At 35.6% G+C, this 19,295-nt stretch overlaps 1 protein-coding gene across 5 annotated transcripts in view; it reads right to left on the reverse strand.

The window, feature by feature from the left end:
* Nucleotides 1-19,295, reverse strand: part of LOC134648070 (sodium/hydrogen exchanger 9B2-like) — an 82,586-nt gene that overhangs the window by 12,892 nt on the left and 50,399 nt on the right. For 4 of the 5 annotated variants that reach the window (XM_063502514.1, XM_063502517.1, XM_063502516.1 and 1 more), the window contains exon 3: nt 4,809-4,900. In XM_063502514.1, coding sequence (XP_063358584.1) covers nt 4,809-4,900 — 92 coding nt within the window. Of the gene's footprint in view, nt 1-4,808; nt 4,901-16,907; nt 17,464-19,295 lie in introns of those variants that run through there. The other variant, XM_063502518.1, reaches the window with a different exon arrangement.

Below are 19,295 nucleotides of genomic sequence, written 5' to 3' on the forward strand. Positions count from 1 at the left end.
AGGGATTATATGAATAATACTGTACAAAATACTTAGGTAAATATTTAATAGCGTTCATATGGATTTGATTTGTATTGTTTTACAGTTAGAATTTTGTGGTGAAAAAGTTTGTCTCGTTAGGTAGCAAAGTTTGTTTAACCGGCCTTGTTCCTTGAAATCTTTGTAACATTCAAGATTCCAATTTTAAATTAAAAGCAAATAACGAATTAACACTTTGAACTAATATTGATCAGTTGATCACCGAGTAAGTTTAAGAATCCAAAATTGAACCACGAGCGTTACAGACACGAGAGTTACGGGCGAGGGAAATAGGGTGACTGCGATAGTTATTGGCCACTACAATCCGCGGTATTCGGAAAACAAGATCCGTTCTAGAAAAGAGAACGATACGACATGTATACTAGATACCTGATGGTAGTTTAGATTTCAACTAGATATCTTTTGCAGCTCAATTCGGGAAACCAATGTCACTTTAACGTTAAATTATCATAGTAAGATCGTTTCAAAATCGTATTGAGATCTAAAAATACATAACGAGACGTTTTAGACATTGTGGAAAACGGTCAAGAGTATCTCCAGAATCGCGGAAATGTCAAATTTGACAGGCTAGATCTTAAAAACATCGTTGTCGTATCAAGGTGATGACTAATAGATATCTAATAGATATCTAGTTCAAAATCCGAATCGGACCCATAGTAATTGGCCTTTCCTTACAAATCAGTAAGAAACAAGCGAAAAGAAGTCTTACTATTAAGAGTGGCCAATAACTATAGCAATCACCCTACTAGCTGTAAAACATTACAAATCGAATCAAAATGAAAACTAGGTATTAAATATTTATCATTCAAAGTCATCACTTGGAATTCTAGTTTATCAGCCAACATGAGGAAACAACTCAAAACTTGCATCCAATTACTTTACCACCGTTATCCACCAGGGTTGGAATTGCCATGCTAACAAATGCTTTTAAGATTTGGTTTGGCACCGACTTTAAACATAACAGTGCTAGCGCATATGAAGGGTACACGGAAAGAACATGTCTAGTCACTGACAACATTTTGAGTAATCGCTGTTTGAAAGGAACGATGTATTTAATTAACCATACTATTTTCGTGTGTGTCATAGGTGTTTTTAAAGTGAGAAAAAAGTAGTTTTATTTATAATTACAGAGGTAACAGAAGCTGTAACTAGTGATGTGCCGTTCCCGGGAATAATCCCTAGGTGGGAATATTCCTGGGCATATTCCCAGAAATATTCCCACACGAAGGGAACATTGGGGAATTTTGAAATTGTTAATGTTTACATATACATACATACATATAATCACGCCTATTTCCCGGAGGGGTAGGCAGAGACCACGGATTTCCACTTGCTACGATCCTGACATACCTCTTTCGCTTCCGTTACTTTCATAATATTCCTCATACACGCTCGCCGGTTTAGGGTGCTCTTGACCTGGCCTTTCTTCAGGATTTCCCCGATCTGATCGAAGAAAGTCCGCCGAGGTCTGCCCCTTCCAACTCCCTCTTCTACTTCTCCCTTATACACTCTCTTTGTCAGCCTTCTTTCACTCATTCTTTCCATGTGTCCAAACCATCTCAACATACCTTTCTCAATTTTTGTCACTACATCTTCGTTCAGTCCACACTTTTCCCTTATCACACTGTTCCTAATTCTATCTTGTAATCTCACACCACACACACTTCTCAACGCTCTCATTTCCACTGCATTCACTTGGCTCTGATGCCTCTTCTGCCATACCCAACTTTCGCTACCATACATGAGTGTAGGCACCAACACCCCTCTATGCACAGCCAACCGTGCTTTTTGCGACACCTTTTGGCTGCTCATAAAAGCGTTAAGTGCCCCATTCACGCGATTTCCAGCATTCACTCTCCTTTCAATGTCCTTATCATGCTTACCGTCCCTAGTGAACAAGGTTCCCAGATACACAAACTCTTTCACTTGTTGCACTCTTTCTTGACCAATCAAAATCTCACAGTTAGTCATATTTTCTTCCTTTTCAAATACCATTACTTTCGTCTTGCTTACATTAATTTTCATTCCTTTCCTTTCAAAAGACCCATGCATTCTAGTTACCATCTCCTGCAACTCCTCGCCCGATGACGCTAGTAGTACCAGGTCATCAGCGTAAAGAAGACATTTGATTTGATTTTGATTTGATTTGATTTAATGTTTACATATTGTGTTATAGGGGATTCTATCAAAACGTTATCCATTTAACTATTAACTGAGACATTAGACAGTGTAACTCACACAGGCAACTAAATTCCCAATGTTTCCGGGAATATTCCCAATATTTCCTGGGAGCATTCCTAATGTTCCCGGGAATATGCCCATAGTTTTTGGAAAAATTGAAAATAAAAACAAATTTTAGAAAATCATCACAGTTTAATTAAAAATCACAGTAAATTGACTAAATATTTTTTCTAGGAACATTTTTTATTATCTGTGATATCAGACACAGTAGAGTCCTGGTTTGGCTCTTGATATGGAATGTGAGAATGTGAAGAACCGCTAGGTTCACCATGCGATTCACTTGCAGCACTGCTGGACTTATTTTTTCCACGGTTTTTAAAGAAACACTGAACGTCACATGGTGTTTTGGCACATTTGCCTAAATGGCAGGCGAATTTCGTAGCATTTTTAAATAAATACACAGTATTGCAATATTTGTAACAAAACGTGACTTTGTTGTTAACTGTATGAGTAGTAAAATGTTCAAACACTTTACTTTTCGGCCTCATGACTTATGCACATCTACGCACGTGTTGATAGAACCAGATACGTTCGAAGACTGAGTAAGTGCACCATGGTGTATCTTTTTAGAAGAAGGGATACCAATATATTGAAAGAAAGAGATAGAAACATGAACTCTCAAATAACAAATAAACAAATATTGCACATAAAAAGCACCGCGAAAAAGATAAACGATTGTGTGATTTAAAAAAAGCTTAAAATTTAGTATTTAAAACATGTATAATTTATGTATCTAGAATAAAGACGAGGTTTTTTTGTGAACGTCATTTTATTTTTCAGGGTATTATACATATTTTAACAAACTTTAATTTAAAATTTGATTTACCCAATCTGAATTGTAATATTCCCTTGATTTGGGAATATTCCCGGAAACAAAGGAATATTCCCGGGAATATTCCCGTTGGGAATAATCCCGTTCCCGGGAAAATTCCCACGGCTCATCACTAGCTGTAACTAATAGTTCATTGACAGCTCTACATTTTGAGATTAAAGTCTCATTTTCCAAAAAAAAGTGACTAGACATGTTTTTCCGTGTACACTTCATAATAATATTTTATTTTATCCCTTTTAAAGCCGCTTTATTTTAAGGCTTATTGAAGAATAAAAAGAGCCTTTCCGAACTAGTATGGTGAAATAATATAATATTAAATCGTTCCACAAAATAATCCTAGTTACATGTTATTGAAGTCTTTGTTCAGAGGCTACGGTCGGCCATTATACGTATTGTTTCCGCTGTTTGTTATGTTCAGCTTCATTGGATATGGGTTTGTAGAAATTGATTTTATTTTTATGTTCTAAAATGTCGGACTTGTGACACATTTAATATTTGCCCATTTCTATTAAAATATACATCAATTCAGATGTATAAAGTGTTTCATTTAAGTGATATTATGTTTTTTTAATGAAGATGTCGTAAGAATTATTTCAAATTTTCGTTATTTTTTCAAATACATATCATTTATAACAAACACAGGAAATCCTAGTTCAGGCATTTGTATTTGTTATTGTTACAAAATAAAAATCAATGTATAAATCAATCAATCAATGTGTTGACATTTTAATGTTCTATTAGCGGTTATTATTTAAAATATTTAAATGCATAAATAAAAATTATTAAAAAATGTATTCAACAATGTCTCAATAGTGTACAAACTGTTTTAGAAATTCTTATTACTTATGATTAATATGAATGTTATGAATATGATTAATATGAATGTTAATAGCATATTAGGCATTGACAGTCGACTCCACAAACTTCTTTACAAGCCCACTTTCAAAAATATTTTTACACCCCTTCATAACACTGACAATAAGGTCGTGTAAATATATTTTACAGTACATATGGGGCTACTTTTCCGCACTAGTGCGTAAAATTGCACTTTTCGTGCGTATGTCGAAACATTAAAGTGCCATATGTACTGTAAAACGTTGTTCGATACACGTGCGAATAGGTAATTCGCAACTCGTGTCGATTTAAAACACTCCCTTCGGTCGTGTTTTAATTTATCGCCACTCGTTTCGAATTTCCTCTTTTTCGCACTTGTATCGAAAATAACTATTACACTACATATGGGGCTACTTTTCCGCACTAGTGCGTAAAATAGCACTTTTCGTGCGTATGTCGAAACTTTAAAGTGCCATATGTACTGTAAAACGTTGTTCGATACACGTGCGAATAGGTAATTCGCAACTGGTGTCGATTTAAAACACTCCCTTCGGGCGTGTTTTAATTTATCGCCACTCGTTTCGAATTTCCTCTTTTTCGCACTTGTATCGAAAATAACTATTTGGAATGTTGGTCTGTGAAGATGTTTGACTCGACGACGTAGGTACATTTCGTGTTCGTGTCATATAACTTTTAGAAGTCAGGTAAGTCCTAACTTGTTCATCTCTCTCTGTCTCTGCCTTTCACGTTAGCGTGTATAAAAATTACACCCAAAGATGCAATAATTTAGCTTAATTATTTGGCATCTGATAAAATGATTAAAGGCAGTAAGTAATTATAATTAAAAAAACAAATAACTTACCCCAAGATGTATCCATGTCTCCTGCCATAGCATTGTGGAGGTTGCTCTTTCGCCGCGATGGCCCCTCCGCTTGACTTGACACGCGGCCATTCCTTTAGAAAAGATACTTTTAATTAATAATTTTGTTTGAAAATGACAAGATAAAATGAAATCTGACGCATTTATTCTTCTAACATTTAGATAGTTCATATGTATGTATCTGGGGGCACGGCAGTGTCCCCGCCAAGTCGAGCAAAACAAAGAGGCACAGCCGTACCATCCTTTTCTCGAAGCGATATTTATAGGCAGGTAAAACAAGTTTTCGTAGGCGTGTTTTTAGGGTTCCGTAGCCAAATGGCAAAAAACGGAACCCTTATAGATTCGTCATGTCTGTCTGTCTGTCTGTCTGTCCGTCTGTCTGTCCGTCTGTCTGTCCGTCCGTATGTCACAGCCACTTTTCTCCGAAACTATAAGAACTATACTGTTGAAACTTGGTAAGTAGATGTATTCTGTGAACCGCATTAAGATTTTCACACAAAAATAGAAAAAAAAAAACAATTAATTTTTGGGGTTCCCCATACTTTGAACTGAAACTCAAAATTTTTTTTCATCAAACCCATACGTGTGGGGTATCTATGGATAGGTCTTCAAAAATGATATTGAGGTTCCTAATATCATTTTTTTCTAAACTGAATAGTTTGCGCGAGAGACACTTCCAAAGTGGTAAAATGTGTGTCCCCCCCCCCCTAACTTCTAAAATAAGAGAATGATAAAACTAAAAAAATATATGATGTACATTACCATGTAAACTTCCACCGAAAATTGGTTTGAACGAGATCTAGCAAGTAGTTTTTTTTTAATACGTCATAAATCGCCTAAATACGGAACCCTTCATGGGCGAGTCCGACTCGCACTTGGCCGCTTTTTTTTTAATGTAGGATTTGTAAAGGGCTTGTAGGGTTCTTGCTTGTTACTACAATTAATAATTATGCTGAAACTCCCAAAAGAAGCCCACGAATGTAAGTTTTTTCACATTAGTAGGTTAATCAGATTATTGACGACGGATAGTAATAATTAAATTAGTTCAATACGCTAGTGTTAATGTCCAAGTTGTAACTAAATACATCCAATATACTTAACATAGACATTAGGCACGTGCATAGTTAATCATAAATGAATTTATTTTGTATTTGTCGGAAAGTTGTATTATTCACTAGGTATCTAAAATTTCCCACGTAAAATACACGTGCGAATAGGGAATTCGCCACTCGTTGCGAATTTCCTACTTTTCGCACTTGTATTGTAAATAACTATTACAGTATATATGGTGCTACTTTCCCGCACTAGTGCGGGAATAAGCACTTTCCGTGCCTATGTACATGTACAGTAAAACGTTTTACCGGTTGTACGATACACTTGCGAATGGGTCATCGCAACTCGTATCACCACTCGTTGGGAATTCCTACTCTCCGCACTTGTGTCGTAAAAAAATAACTATTATTTATCGAGGGACAAAGAAGATACATATTAGCAAAAAGTGTATTTCTATAGAGTCGATTTAAGTTAACTCTGCAACGACTTTGACAGGACAAAGTGCAGAAGAAAAAAGTTCCCTAAAAATTAGACGTCCACCCTCTGCAAAGTTCGTGCAGAGATTGCTTGGTCTGACTCTAAGCCCTTGTAGGCAGCATGTAGGTCGTTGCAATAGGGTTTACGAATGGCCAGCTTCTAACAATTTTGCGAATATCGGTGTTCGGACCGGTTAACATTTCATGGAAACATTTTAATTTAGGGGTTCGGTATTATGGGAATCCTTTTTGATCGTCTGTTTATAAAATAATATAGTAAATGTATGACATAGGTATGATAAGTTAGGTGCCTCTAATCTATCTATATATATATATAAATGAACGTGTCCTGACTGACTGACTGACTCATGAACGCAGAGCGGAAACTACAAATGCTAGAAAGTTGAAAATTGGACACTAAGTTGCATTTATAAAATGTATAAGAGCTAAGAAGCGATTTTGAGAAATTCAACCCCTAAGGGGGTTAAAAAGGGGATGAAAGTTTGTATGGAGTACAAGTTTTATTTTGAGGTAGGAAATTGAAACTTCGTAAAAATATATAGGTATTATTAAAATACAAGAAAATGGATTTTAGCGATTTTGCAAATTCATCCCCTAAGGTGGTGAAAAAGGGGTTGAAAGTTTGTATGGAGATCGAAAAAAGTTTTGAGTGCGGGACTTGAAACTTTGTATATGGGCATATTAATAAAACACAGGAAAAGTGATTTCAGCGTTTTTAAAAATTCATCCCTTAACCTGTCAGATCCCAGTGGCTCCAATATGAGCCGGAATTGTATGGATTTGAGAGGTCCTGGGAAACGAGGGGTTAAAAGGGTTAAATAGGGGTTGAAAGTTTGTATAGAGATCAAACATTTTTATGTGTGCGGGATTTGAATCTTTGTATAAAGGCATATTATTAGAATACAAGAAAACTAATTTCGGCATTTTTGAAAATTCATCCCTCAAGTTGGTAAAAAAGGGGTTGAAAATTTGTATGGAGGTCAAACATTTATTTGAGTGCGGGACTTGAATCGTTGTATAAAGGCATATTATTAGAATACATGAAAAGTAATTTCAGTTTTTTTTTTTAAATTCATCCCTTAAAAGGTTTAAGAAGGGGTTGAAAGTTGGTAGAGAGTTCAAATTTTATTTAAAGCTAGGAACTTCAAACTTCGTGAATAGGTAGTTAGGTAGTAGGTTTTACTAAATAGTGGACTTGAAAATATGCTGGGGATTGAGAGGTATCGAGAACAATTTTATTCAGTTAGGGGCTTGAAACTTCGTAGCCAGGTTGTGTATAATAATTAACAAATGATTAACAGTCCCTACTGCTATCTTTTGCTGCATAATGTTCTAAGCTAATGTAGAATATATAACCACCAATATACAAACCCACGCGTACGAAGTCGCGGGCAACAGCTAGTCGAATATAAATTATAAAATTATTATTATTTATTTTTCAGCGGCCAGGCGAGATGATTTGTGATTTGCGTAATATACCTACTCGTATGTAGGAACTACATAAATAGGTATGAATTCTGACGTGGTACGAGTATCATCATTGCTCTTCTCATTCGTTTTTCGTTTATTTCTTATTTCGTATAAGATATACCTCTGAAGTTACCTTTTGACAACCGGCAATAAATGATTGTAAATTTAGAAGTCAATTTTTTTTTACAGTCTAGTAGGTAACATTCTGTAGATGAGGTAGTCCTATTATTTTTAACATATATATTCACTAGCTGTTGCCCGCCACTTCGTACGCGTGGATTTGTATATTGGTGGTTATATATTCTACATTACCTTAGAAGGCTTAGAACATTATGCAACAAAAAATAGCAGTAGGGACGGTTAATCATTTGTTAATTATTATACAACGCATGAGATTTGTCTTTCACGGCTACGAAGTTTCAAGCCCCTTACTGAATAAAATGAAATTACTTTTCTCGTATTCTAATAATATGTCATTATACAAAGATTCAAGTCCCGCACTTAAAAAAAATGTTGACCTCCATAAAAATTTTCAACCCCCTTTTTACCACCTTAAAGGATGAATTTTGAAAAACGCTGAAATTAGTTTTCTTCTCTTTTAATGAAATAACTTTTTACGAAGTTACAAATTCGTAGTTTAAAATAAAATTTAAACCCTATACAATCTTTCAACCCCTTTTTAACCCTTTTAAGTAATGAATTTTTAAAACGCTGAAATTAGTTTTCTTGTGTTCTAATAATATGGCTTTATACAAAGATTAAAGTCCCGCACTCTTAAAAATATTTGATCTCCGTACAAACTTTCAACCCCTTTTTACCACCTCGTGGGATGAAATGTTAAAAACGCTGAAATTAGTTTTTTTGTTTTTTTAAATTAATACCTTTTTGCGAAGTTTCAAGGTCCAAGCTTAAAATAAAATTTGCACCCCAAGACAAACTTTCATCCCCTTTTTAACCCTGTTAGGGGATGAATTATACAAAACGCTAAAATTACTTTTCCTGTCTTCTAATAATATCCCCAAATACAAAGATTCAAGTCGCGCGCTCGAAAAAATGTTTGATATCCAATTATCCATACAAACTTTCAACCCCTTTTTCACCACCTTGAGGGATGAATTTTCAAAAACGCTGAAATAAGTTTTCTTGTATTTTAATAATATGCCCCTGTACAAAAATTCAAGCCCCGCACTCACAAAAATGTTTGGTCTCCATACAAACTTTCAACCCCTTTTTCACCACCTTGAGATATGAATTTTCAAAAACGCTGAAATTAGTTTTTTTTCTTTTAAAATAATACCTTTTTACGAAGTTTCAAGTTCCTAGTTTAAAATAAAATTTGAACCCCATACAAACTTTCAACCCCTTTTTAACCCTGTTAGCGGATGAATTTTACAAAACACTGAAATAACTTTTCCTATCTTCTAATAATATACCCAAATACAAAGATTCAAGTCCCGCGCTCGAAAAAATGTTTGATATCCATACAAACTTTCAACCCCTTTTTCACCACCTTAGGGGATGAATTTTCAAAAACGCTGAAATTAGTTTTCTTGTATTTTAAAAATATATCTTTTTACGAAGTTTCAAGTTCCTAGCTTGAAATAAAATTTGAACCCTATACGAACTTTCAACCCTTTTTTAACCCTGTTAGGGGATGAATTTTACAAAACGCTGAAATTGATTTCCTGACTTCTAATAGTATCCCCAAATACAAAGATTCAAGTCCCGGGCTCGAAAAAAATGTTTGATATCCATACAAACTTTCAACCCCTCTTTCACCACCTTAGGGGATGAATTTTCAAAAACGCTGAAATTAGTTTTCTTGTATTTTAAATTAATACTTTTTTGCAAAGTTTCAAGTTCCTAGATTAAAATAAAATTTGCACTCCAAGACGAACTTTCATCCCCTTTTTAACCCCCTTAGGGGTTGAATTTCCAAAGACTTTGCAATTACTTTTTTTTGTAATCGGCTATTATGCCTTTCTAAGAAGTTTCAAAGCATCTGTAATGGATTTAAACTTTCAACCCCTTTTTAACCCTGTTAGGGGATGAATTTTACAAAACACTGAAATTACTTTTCCTGTCTTCTAATAATATCCCCAAATACAAAGATTCAAGTCCCGCGCTCGAAAACACGTTTGATATCCATACAAACTTTCAACCCCTTTTTCACCACCTTAGGGGATGAATTTTCAAAAACGCTGAAATTAGTTTCCTTGTATTTTAATAATATATCTCTTTACGTAGTTTCAAATTTCTAGCTTAAAATAAAACTTGAACTCCATACAAACTTTCATTCCCTTTTTAACCCCCTTAGGGGTTGAATTTCTCAAAATCGCTTCTTATCTCTTGTACACTTTATAAATGTAACCTGGTGTGCAAATTTCAACTTTCTATCTTTTGTAGTTTCGGCTCTGCGTTGATGAATCAGTCAGTCAGTCAGTCAGTCGGGACACTTGCATTTATATATATATAGACTAGCTGTTGCCCGCGACTTCGTACGCGTGGATTTGTATATTGGTGGTTATATATTCTACATTAGCTTAGAACATTATGCAGCAAAAGATCGCAGTAGGACGGTTAATCATTTGTTAATTATTAATATTACAACGCATGATACTTGTCTTTCACAACCTACGAAGCTTCAAGCCCCTAACTGAATAAAATTGTTCTCGTATAATCCCTCTCAACCAGAAGATTTTCATGTCCTCTATTTAATAAAACCTACTACTTAACTACCTATTTACGAAGTTTGAAGTTCCTAGCTTTAAATCAAATTTGAACCCTATACAAACTTTCAACCCCTTTTTAACCATTATAGGGGATGAATTTTTAAAAACGCTGAAATTACTTTTCTTGTATTTTAATAATATGCCCATATACAAAGTTTACAACGATTCAAGTCCCGCACTCAAATGAATGTTTGACCTCCATACAAATCTTCAACCCCTTTTTCACCACCATGGGTATGAATTATCAAAAACTCTGAAATTAGTTTTCTTCTCTTTTGATTAAATACCTTTTTACGAAGTTTCAAGTTTGTTTGCAACTTTACAAACTTTCAACCCCCTTTCGACCCTTTAAGAGATGAATTTTAAAAACGCTGAATTTACTTTTCTCGTATTTTAATAAAATGCCATTTTACAAAGATCCAAGCCCCGCACTCACAAAAATGTTTGATCTCCATACAAACTTTTTACCCTTTTTCACCACTTTGAGAGATGAATTTTCAAAAACGCTGAAATAAGTTTTCTTCTCTTTTAATAAAAGTTCCTAGCTTAAAATAAAATGTGAACCCCATAAAAACTTTCAACCCCTTTTTAACCCTTTTAAGGGATGTACTTTTAAAAACGCTGAAATGACTTTTCTTGTATTCTAATAAATGCCTCTGTACAAAAATTCAAGCCCCGCACTCACAAAAATATCTGATCTCCATACAAACTTTCAACCACTTTTTCACCACCTTCAGATATGAATTTTCAAAAACGCTGAAATTAGTTTTTTTTCAGTTTTAATTTAATACCTTTTTACGAAGTTTCAAGTTCATAGCTTAAAATAAGATTTGAAACCCGTACAAACTTTCAACCCCTTTTTAACCCTGTAAGGGGATGAATTTTACAAAACGCTAAAACTACTTTTCCTGTCTTCTAATAATATCCCCAAATCCAAAGATTCAAGTCCCGCGCTCGACAAAATGTTTGATATCAATACAAACTTTCAACCCCTTTTTCACCACCTTACAGGATGAATTTTCAAAAACGCTGAAATTAGTTTTCTTGTATTTTAATTTAATACCCTTTTACGAAGTTTCAAGTTCCTAGCTTAAAATAAAATTTGATACCCGTACAAATTTTCAACCCCTTTTTAACCCTGTTAGGGGATGAATTTTACAAAACGCTGAAATTACTTTTCCTGTCTTCTAATAATATCCCCAAATACAAAGACTCAAGTCCCGCGCTCGAAAAAATGTTTGATATCAATACAAACTTTCAACCCCTTTTTCACCATCTTAGGAGATGAATTTTCAAAAACGCTGAAATTAGTTTTCTTGCATATTAAAAATATATCTTTTTACGATGTTTCAAGTTCTTAGCTTAAAATAAAATTTGAACCCTATACGAATTTTCAACCCTTTTTTAACCCTGTTAGGGGATGAATTTTACAAAACGCTGAAATTACTTTTCCTGTCTTCTAATAATATCGCCAAATGCAAAGATTCAAGTCCCGCGCTCGAAAAAATATTTGATATCCATACAAACTTTCAACCCCTTTTTCACCACCTTAGGGGATGAATTTTCAAAAACGCTGAAATTAGTTTTCTTGTATTTTAATTTAACACCTTTTTGCAAAGTTTCAAGTTCCTAGATCAAAATAAAATTTGCACCCCAAGACGAACTTTCATCCCATTTTTAACCCCCTTAGTGGTTGAATTTCCAAAAACGTTGCAATTACTTTTTTTTTGTAATCGGCTATTATGCCTTTCTAAGAAGTTTCAAAGCATTTGTAATGGATTCAAACTTTCAACCCCTTTTTAACCCTGTTAGGGGATGAATTTTCAAAAACGCTGAAATTATTTTTCCTGTCTTATAATAATATCCCCATATACAAAGTTTCAAGTCCCACACTCACAAAAATATTTGATCTCCATACAAACTTTCAACCCCTTTTTCACCACCTTGGGGGATGAATTTTCAAAAACGATGAAATTAGTTTTCTTGTATTTTAATTTAATACCTTTCTGCAAAGTTTCAAGTTCCTAGATCAAAATAAAATTTGCACCCCAAGACGAACTTTCATCCCCTTTTTAACCCCCTTAGGGGTTGAATTTCCAAAAACGTTGCTATTACTTTTTTTTGTAATCGGCTATTATGCCTTTCTAAGAAGTTTCAAAGCATTTGTAATGGATTCAAACTTTCAACCCCTTTTTAACCCTGTTAGGGGATGAATTTTCAAAAACGCTGAAATTACTTTTCCTGTCTTATAATAGTATCCCCATATGCAAAGTTTCAAGTCCCACACTCACAAAAATATTTGATCACCATACAAACTTTTAACCCCTTTTTCACCACCTTGGGGGATGAATTTTCAAAAACGCTGAAATTAGTTTTCTTGTTTTTTAATATAATACATTTTTACAAAGTTTCAAATTCTTAGCTTAAAATAAAACTTGTTCCCCATACAACCTTTCATCCCCTTTTTAACCCCCTTAGGGGTTGAATTTTTCAAAATCGCTTCTTATCTCTTGTACACTTTATAAATGCAACCTAGTGTGCAAATTTCAACTTTCTATCTTTTGTAGTTTCGGCTCTGCGTTGATGAATCAGTCAGTCAGTCAGTCAGTCGGGACACTTGCATTTATATATATAGATATGCACACTATGAAAACATATTCAAGTTTTTCAGTATATTTTTCTATCTATGTAGTTTGAAAAATACTGATATTTTGAGCAAATGAGCAAGTAGGTAATTATAAAGTTCTCGGATTTATTCGCTATCAAGTTATTATATCGACCTTAGTACAGGCGTGTAGAGAGGAATGAGCTGGCCGCAATGATGGCGGAATGCCTGTTTTAGGCTTCCCGTAGATGAATTCGTTTTTCTGCGTGATGAAACAAAAACCAAACCAATTACAAAGAGAATACCCCTTCTAAAAACTCTGCCTGTGGCATGGACCCCAAGACACTGGCGGCGTTACCTCTCTATATCACAAATCGCAAGGGAAATACGTTGAGAGAGGTACGTGCCAGCCCTGGGGTCTCCTGTGGTGTCGACCAGCCGCACCCACAGTGCCCTCATGAATATTTTCATGTCTGCTGACCAGCCTAGTCAGACCAGGGACCCAAAGTCTCAACCGCGAGCGCCGCAAACTCATAGTCGTTGAGCAACGTCGAGTAGGTATTTGCGACGCTTGAGTACTGGGGCATGGTATTAAAATATATTGTTCTTCAGGGTGAAAGTATGTTGTTGAAACAGATATTTAGAGTCTCTATTTGTAGCAGATGACAGTTGATGGAAAAGTACAGTCAGCGATAAAAGCTTGTGTAGGAAATGAAACTGTATGCATCAATACCTACGATATTCAAATCGAGTTTCATTATATAAATGCAATAAATATATTTTGTTAAAATTTGTACACGGGATGGAAACCTGATTCCTACTGCAAAAATAGTATAAGTAATCGTGTACGGGGATCTTATGTTTTGCGATAGTCGCGGGTCGCGGCAGCAGCGGCAAGCCTCTGCGAGACGTCATGTGCTCGCTTGTGAATTGTTGATCCTATGTGGGTCACATTGGTCGCTACCAAGGCACTAAGTACTTTATACCTATGAACACGACCACACCATATACACCTTTAAGAAGCTTCAGTTATGGCTTAGATTATCTTTTGTCGCGCCATTATAAGTCGTAAATGTCATGGTTGTGCGAACGATTAATAGTTGCGTATTATTCGCATAATCGTTACAGGAAAATTCTTTTAAAATACATCAATTGAGATACCACATGAGTGATAAGACATTGACAGATTGTCATAGGAAAGTTTGATTACCAAGATTACGCAATAGTCAAACGCGTCTATGTTTTATTTTAATTGAACGTGCGTGCGAAACTTGGAGGATATAATCAAACGGAGACGCCATGTCTGTAATTTTCTGTACAAAACAGTCTGCCGATTTTTGCGGGGGAGGGGAACGTCAAATGTATGCGTAACGTAAAAATAGCCATGTCAGATAAACGTCAGTCCATACATTGTGTATGACCGTTGGCCGCCTATTTTCGACAGAGGGGAAAGCCTGTTAATGGCTACTCCGTTTAGTTGTATCCTCCAAGGTGCGAAACGATAAGGTACGATTTATGAAATGTAGGTTGTGAGTCATCATCATAAGCTGGACACAAGTCGTGATCGACGGGTAACATAGTACATAAATGAAATCTAGGTAAGCTTTACCCTACAACATTAGCCGTGCTTAAACTAGGTATATTTTAATTTCACATAAATAAGGCCATAACATAAAGCGTTTACAGTGGTTACGCGTGATATGGCACATACAATGGCGTAAGTATTCTACCTACAAAGTGAAATGCGCATTTTACATCTCTTTCCTTTTTTAACCGCGTCACATTTTTTTGATGGCCCAGTTCAAATTTACAGGCTACTTCGAGTTTTAGTTATTAGATCTCACTCCGATATGACACTGGCAGATCAGTATCATAGCGGAATGAGATCTATAATAAACAAAAACTCGAATTGATCTGTTATTTTTGAATCAAAGTAAGTGTCGTCCTACACGTGTTCAATGCATGCTCATTCAAGTCTTGGTATTTGGTTGTAATCCGAACCTAACAGAGCGCCTTAGTTGACCGCTTCGCTAGTAATACTAACACCTCCGATGTCACAATCTAGAAATCAAATTATACTTGTCCCTTGTGTTGCGTTTGACGGCCCGATTCGAACTTTAAGATACGCCAATTAATAGATCTAGAAACGATATGGATAAGACATGTCAGTGTCAAATGTGACGTTTCTTCAAAGAAAAACTTCACTTTTGACACGGACACATCTAATCCATATCGTTTCTAGATCTATTAATTGACGTATCTTAAATTAAAGTTCGAATCGGGCAGTGAGAAGTAAACGTTTTGTAAATATATACCTAGTTTTTGGCAGTTACCTAATTACAAAATCGAAATCATGATATTTACATACCTGGTCAGTTTCAACAGAATTTGGTTAACAACCAGAAATACGGAATTTAATTTATGAGCTCTGTGCAATTAAAGTATCTAGTTTTACACAACATTAGGTGGTTATCGTAGGTTAAGATTAACAATTGATTGCGTGTATAGGTATTCGTATTCAAAGGAAGTTAGTGTACGTCAGTAAACAAATAATTACCCCCTATTGTCATGTAATTAAAGCTTCATGTAATTAAATAATTTTGGGGAGTCCGAGCGTCGCCTGCAGAAGAGGGGCCTCGACCTCGGTCCGGGTCGTTCCTGGCGTAGAGGTTGTCCATCGCGGTTCAACGCGGAAACGTAGCAAGCGTGATGGGCACCTTTGAGTCGGGAGCTATGCAGGGTGGGTTGTTCAAGTAGTTATGTAGATTTTATAGTTTAGTTTAAGTAGGTTTAGTTTTATTTAGTAATAGTCGGTTTTGTATTATTATGTTAGAAGTATTTGAGTAAAATAATATTTTTTATATCTAGGTATGTATGTATGGTATATTATTATATTATATTTTGGTGTTGTTGTTAAAGTAGCACTGCCCATATTCTCTCTGCTTTGCCTAAAGGTTGACTGGTAGAGAATGCCTCATGGCATTAAGTCCGTATTTTATACTGTAAGGTTTTCTTTTGTGCAATAAAGGTCAAATACCTAAATAAATACAAGTAATGTCATCGTAACTCTAAACAACTTGATGTTTTGGTAATAAAATTAGTTTCAGATTACTATCGCAAATCGGATTTTCAACACTAGACCAAGTGATTGCGGTGTAGTATAATTACTAATCGAATTTCAGAAAGTTGTAATGTCAGTTATAATAATTATTATTTATGATAGGTATATGCAATCTGTACTTAATTATTTATTTATTTACAAACAGAACGTACCCCTAGTGTAAAATTCATTCGATATATCGTGACGAGCGTTCGCGTTTGCGTTATGTCTATTTCTGTATGGGATTTTGAACAGCGCGCCAAGCGGGACGTTTTGGAAACTCAAAATCCCATACAAAATGACAAAGCAAACGCGTACGTCACGTCACGCTATCAAATGAAATTTACACTAGGGGTACAGATAAGATAGTTAAGGGAAAAGAAAACGGGTAGGTGATCAGGTTCAATGGTAATTGAATTACAATACTTTTTCATAATAAATAAATACTACCCGTTTCTATGCTTTCTTGAATATCAAGCGTATTAAATGATAATCTATTAAATCAACAAAGGTATAAGTTAATTATTTTCATAATTTGTGTGATATAAATAATTAAATTTGTTTGTGGTTATAAAATGAAAAAGCTTATAAAACGCTTATTTTGGTAAAAATTATAAAACTTACCAATGCCGGTTAGTGAGAGCTTCTGTCTCAAGCGATGAATCGGATGGTAAGTAGCTGTCGTAGTGACAATTACTAAGGCTACTGTGAGACATCCTACATGGCACTCGGGGATTGTTCAATAGACGAGAGGTTAGCGGTAGTGTCGCGTGCGCGGAGGCATACTGTGGAGCCCAGCGCGCTTCATACCTATGGCGCAGCGAATGTGCATCTTATAAGCGAAGGTTCGGCTGCGGCTGAGCCGCCCACCGCGCCTCACCCCGGGCACGTGACTGCCGAGCGCAGCTGAATTTCACCGGCCGGCGGACCGGTCATTGGCCGACATGTAAAAAACTCACTTATGAACAACAGTGAGCCCTGTGCCATAGAAATTCGCGTTCGCAGCCCGCGGCTACAGCAGCGTTTATGCCGATACGAGGACGACGACTAAATACTTCGATTGTTGGCCGATACGCGGCGGAAGTCTGCTAGGTATATGTTGATACGAGAGTTCCAAACAACGCTCGTAAGTAGGTACCTACAGCAGAGGCTCCCGCGCCGCTTCGGCGAGGCACTCACTACCCACACCCGAGCACGTTCGCAACCTCGCGCCCTCTGACAGGACACGCGGTGTTTTAGTGCTATGAATCATGCGTTACGGTTACAATTCATTACTTGATATTTCTGATAGATTTTTACCGTAATGTGTACTCAATCGTTACAAACATCTTGTTAAACCTCTTTAGCTGTCAGAATATACAATATTCCATGCGGACTTGCGGAGGCGAGTAGTTATTAGGTATAAGATTTTTAATCCGAAAAGTCACTTTTATTCCAGGAAGTTAACATTACCCATTCGAATATTTTTAGGTCCATTCTACACTTATTAATTAAGTTATTAATAAAACAAACTTAACCTGCCAAATACTTGTTGTACGAGTACCTACATGAAAAAAAAACAAGAAAATTACATACAAATAGTCAACTAGGATCCCAGGGAGTTAAATCAATTGGTGTTTTGAGAAAGGGTAGATTTGGAACGCAAAATATCGTAAAACACCTACGTTTGCGAAATGAATGCAAAACAATATACTTACCTAAGTACCTACTTAATGTTAAGATTATTGTAATAAATGATAATTTAATTTTTAACAAGCAGAAACGTCTGCGACCGATGCTATTAAGCTTAGAATAAATTTAAAAGTGGAAAAATTACTGTCTTGGGTGAGATTTGAACTCACGGTACGGCCTCTGGATCGGTACTCCAGCGCCAAGACAGTATTTTTTTTCCACTTTTAAATAAATGATAAATCCCTTTTAGTAACAGCAAAAGAGGAAATGGGAGTGAGGAAGTAGATGTGTGAATTTCATCACGTGTTGAATATTATTTTAAATAGTTAATGAGTAAGGGTGTTTTTTTAGTCACCTGCAATAATTTACGGGGTAAATATACAGGTTATACTATTCGACAACCCCGAAATCGCGATTAAAAAAATGGACTCTCCCATACTCGTACATTTTGGCTGGCTGATGTTGTTACCTATTTTGTATGGGAGAGTAATTTTTTTGTACGCGATTTCGGGGTTAGTCCTATAATAAAATTTGCCCAGTATGATATGATCTATATACGTATTCACCCCGTAAATTATGGCAGTTGACTAAATTTACACCCTGTATATTTTACGGCGTGGTTTACATTTCATGGAGACATAATTCGATTTTAAACATAATGATGTTATCTCACTATCATTGTATAAGTGCGAGCGAGAATCCCAATCGTTGCTTATCATGAACAAGAACAGTGGCAGTTGGCACAACTCAAAATGAAATGCATTTAATATTCTACCTTTTACTGGTAAGATTTAAAATCAAAAGACATTTCATTTTGTTTTGTGCCACTATGCATGATAAGCAACGCAATGTCTTATCAAACCAATATCATATTTTTGAAATCTGAATATGCCGAAAGTAATATATTTATCGCATACGTTAAACAAATACATAGGTGTAATAATGCTTGAATACCGATATTAGTAATAAATCAATACTCTCCATGACGAAATAACTAAAGTGTCCGTGACGAAATAGACTGAATAGAGCGTGTGGAGTTTTTTTGTTATTACAATTTTGCTTTGTACGAATATTCACTTGACAATTATCACGCTTGAAATCATGTGACTCTGATACACAAAAAAACTGGTCATGATAAATGCAGGATTTGAGTTCTCATTCCTTGCTTACTCGTACATTTGCCTCGGAAAAAACCAGTGTAATTATGACCGCGAGATCCATGGCTTAGTACGTGATATATACTTTCAGTTTCACTGGTTACTGGTGAGCTCATTTATCTATTCATCGCCAGCTAGCGATCGGAATACGTGTAAAACAAGATCATGTAGTTGAAGTACTTAC

Source organism: Cydia amplana, chromosome 5, assembly GCF_948474715.1.
Source record: "Cydia amplana chromosome 5, ilCydAmpl1.1, whole genome shotgun sequence".
NCBI classification, from domain to species: Eukaryota; Metazoa; Arthropoda; class Insecta; order Lepidoptera; family Tortricidae; genus Cydia; species Cydia amplana.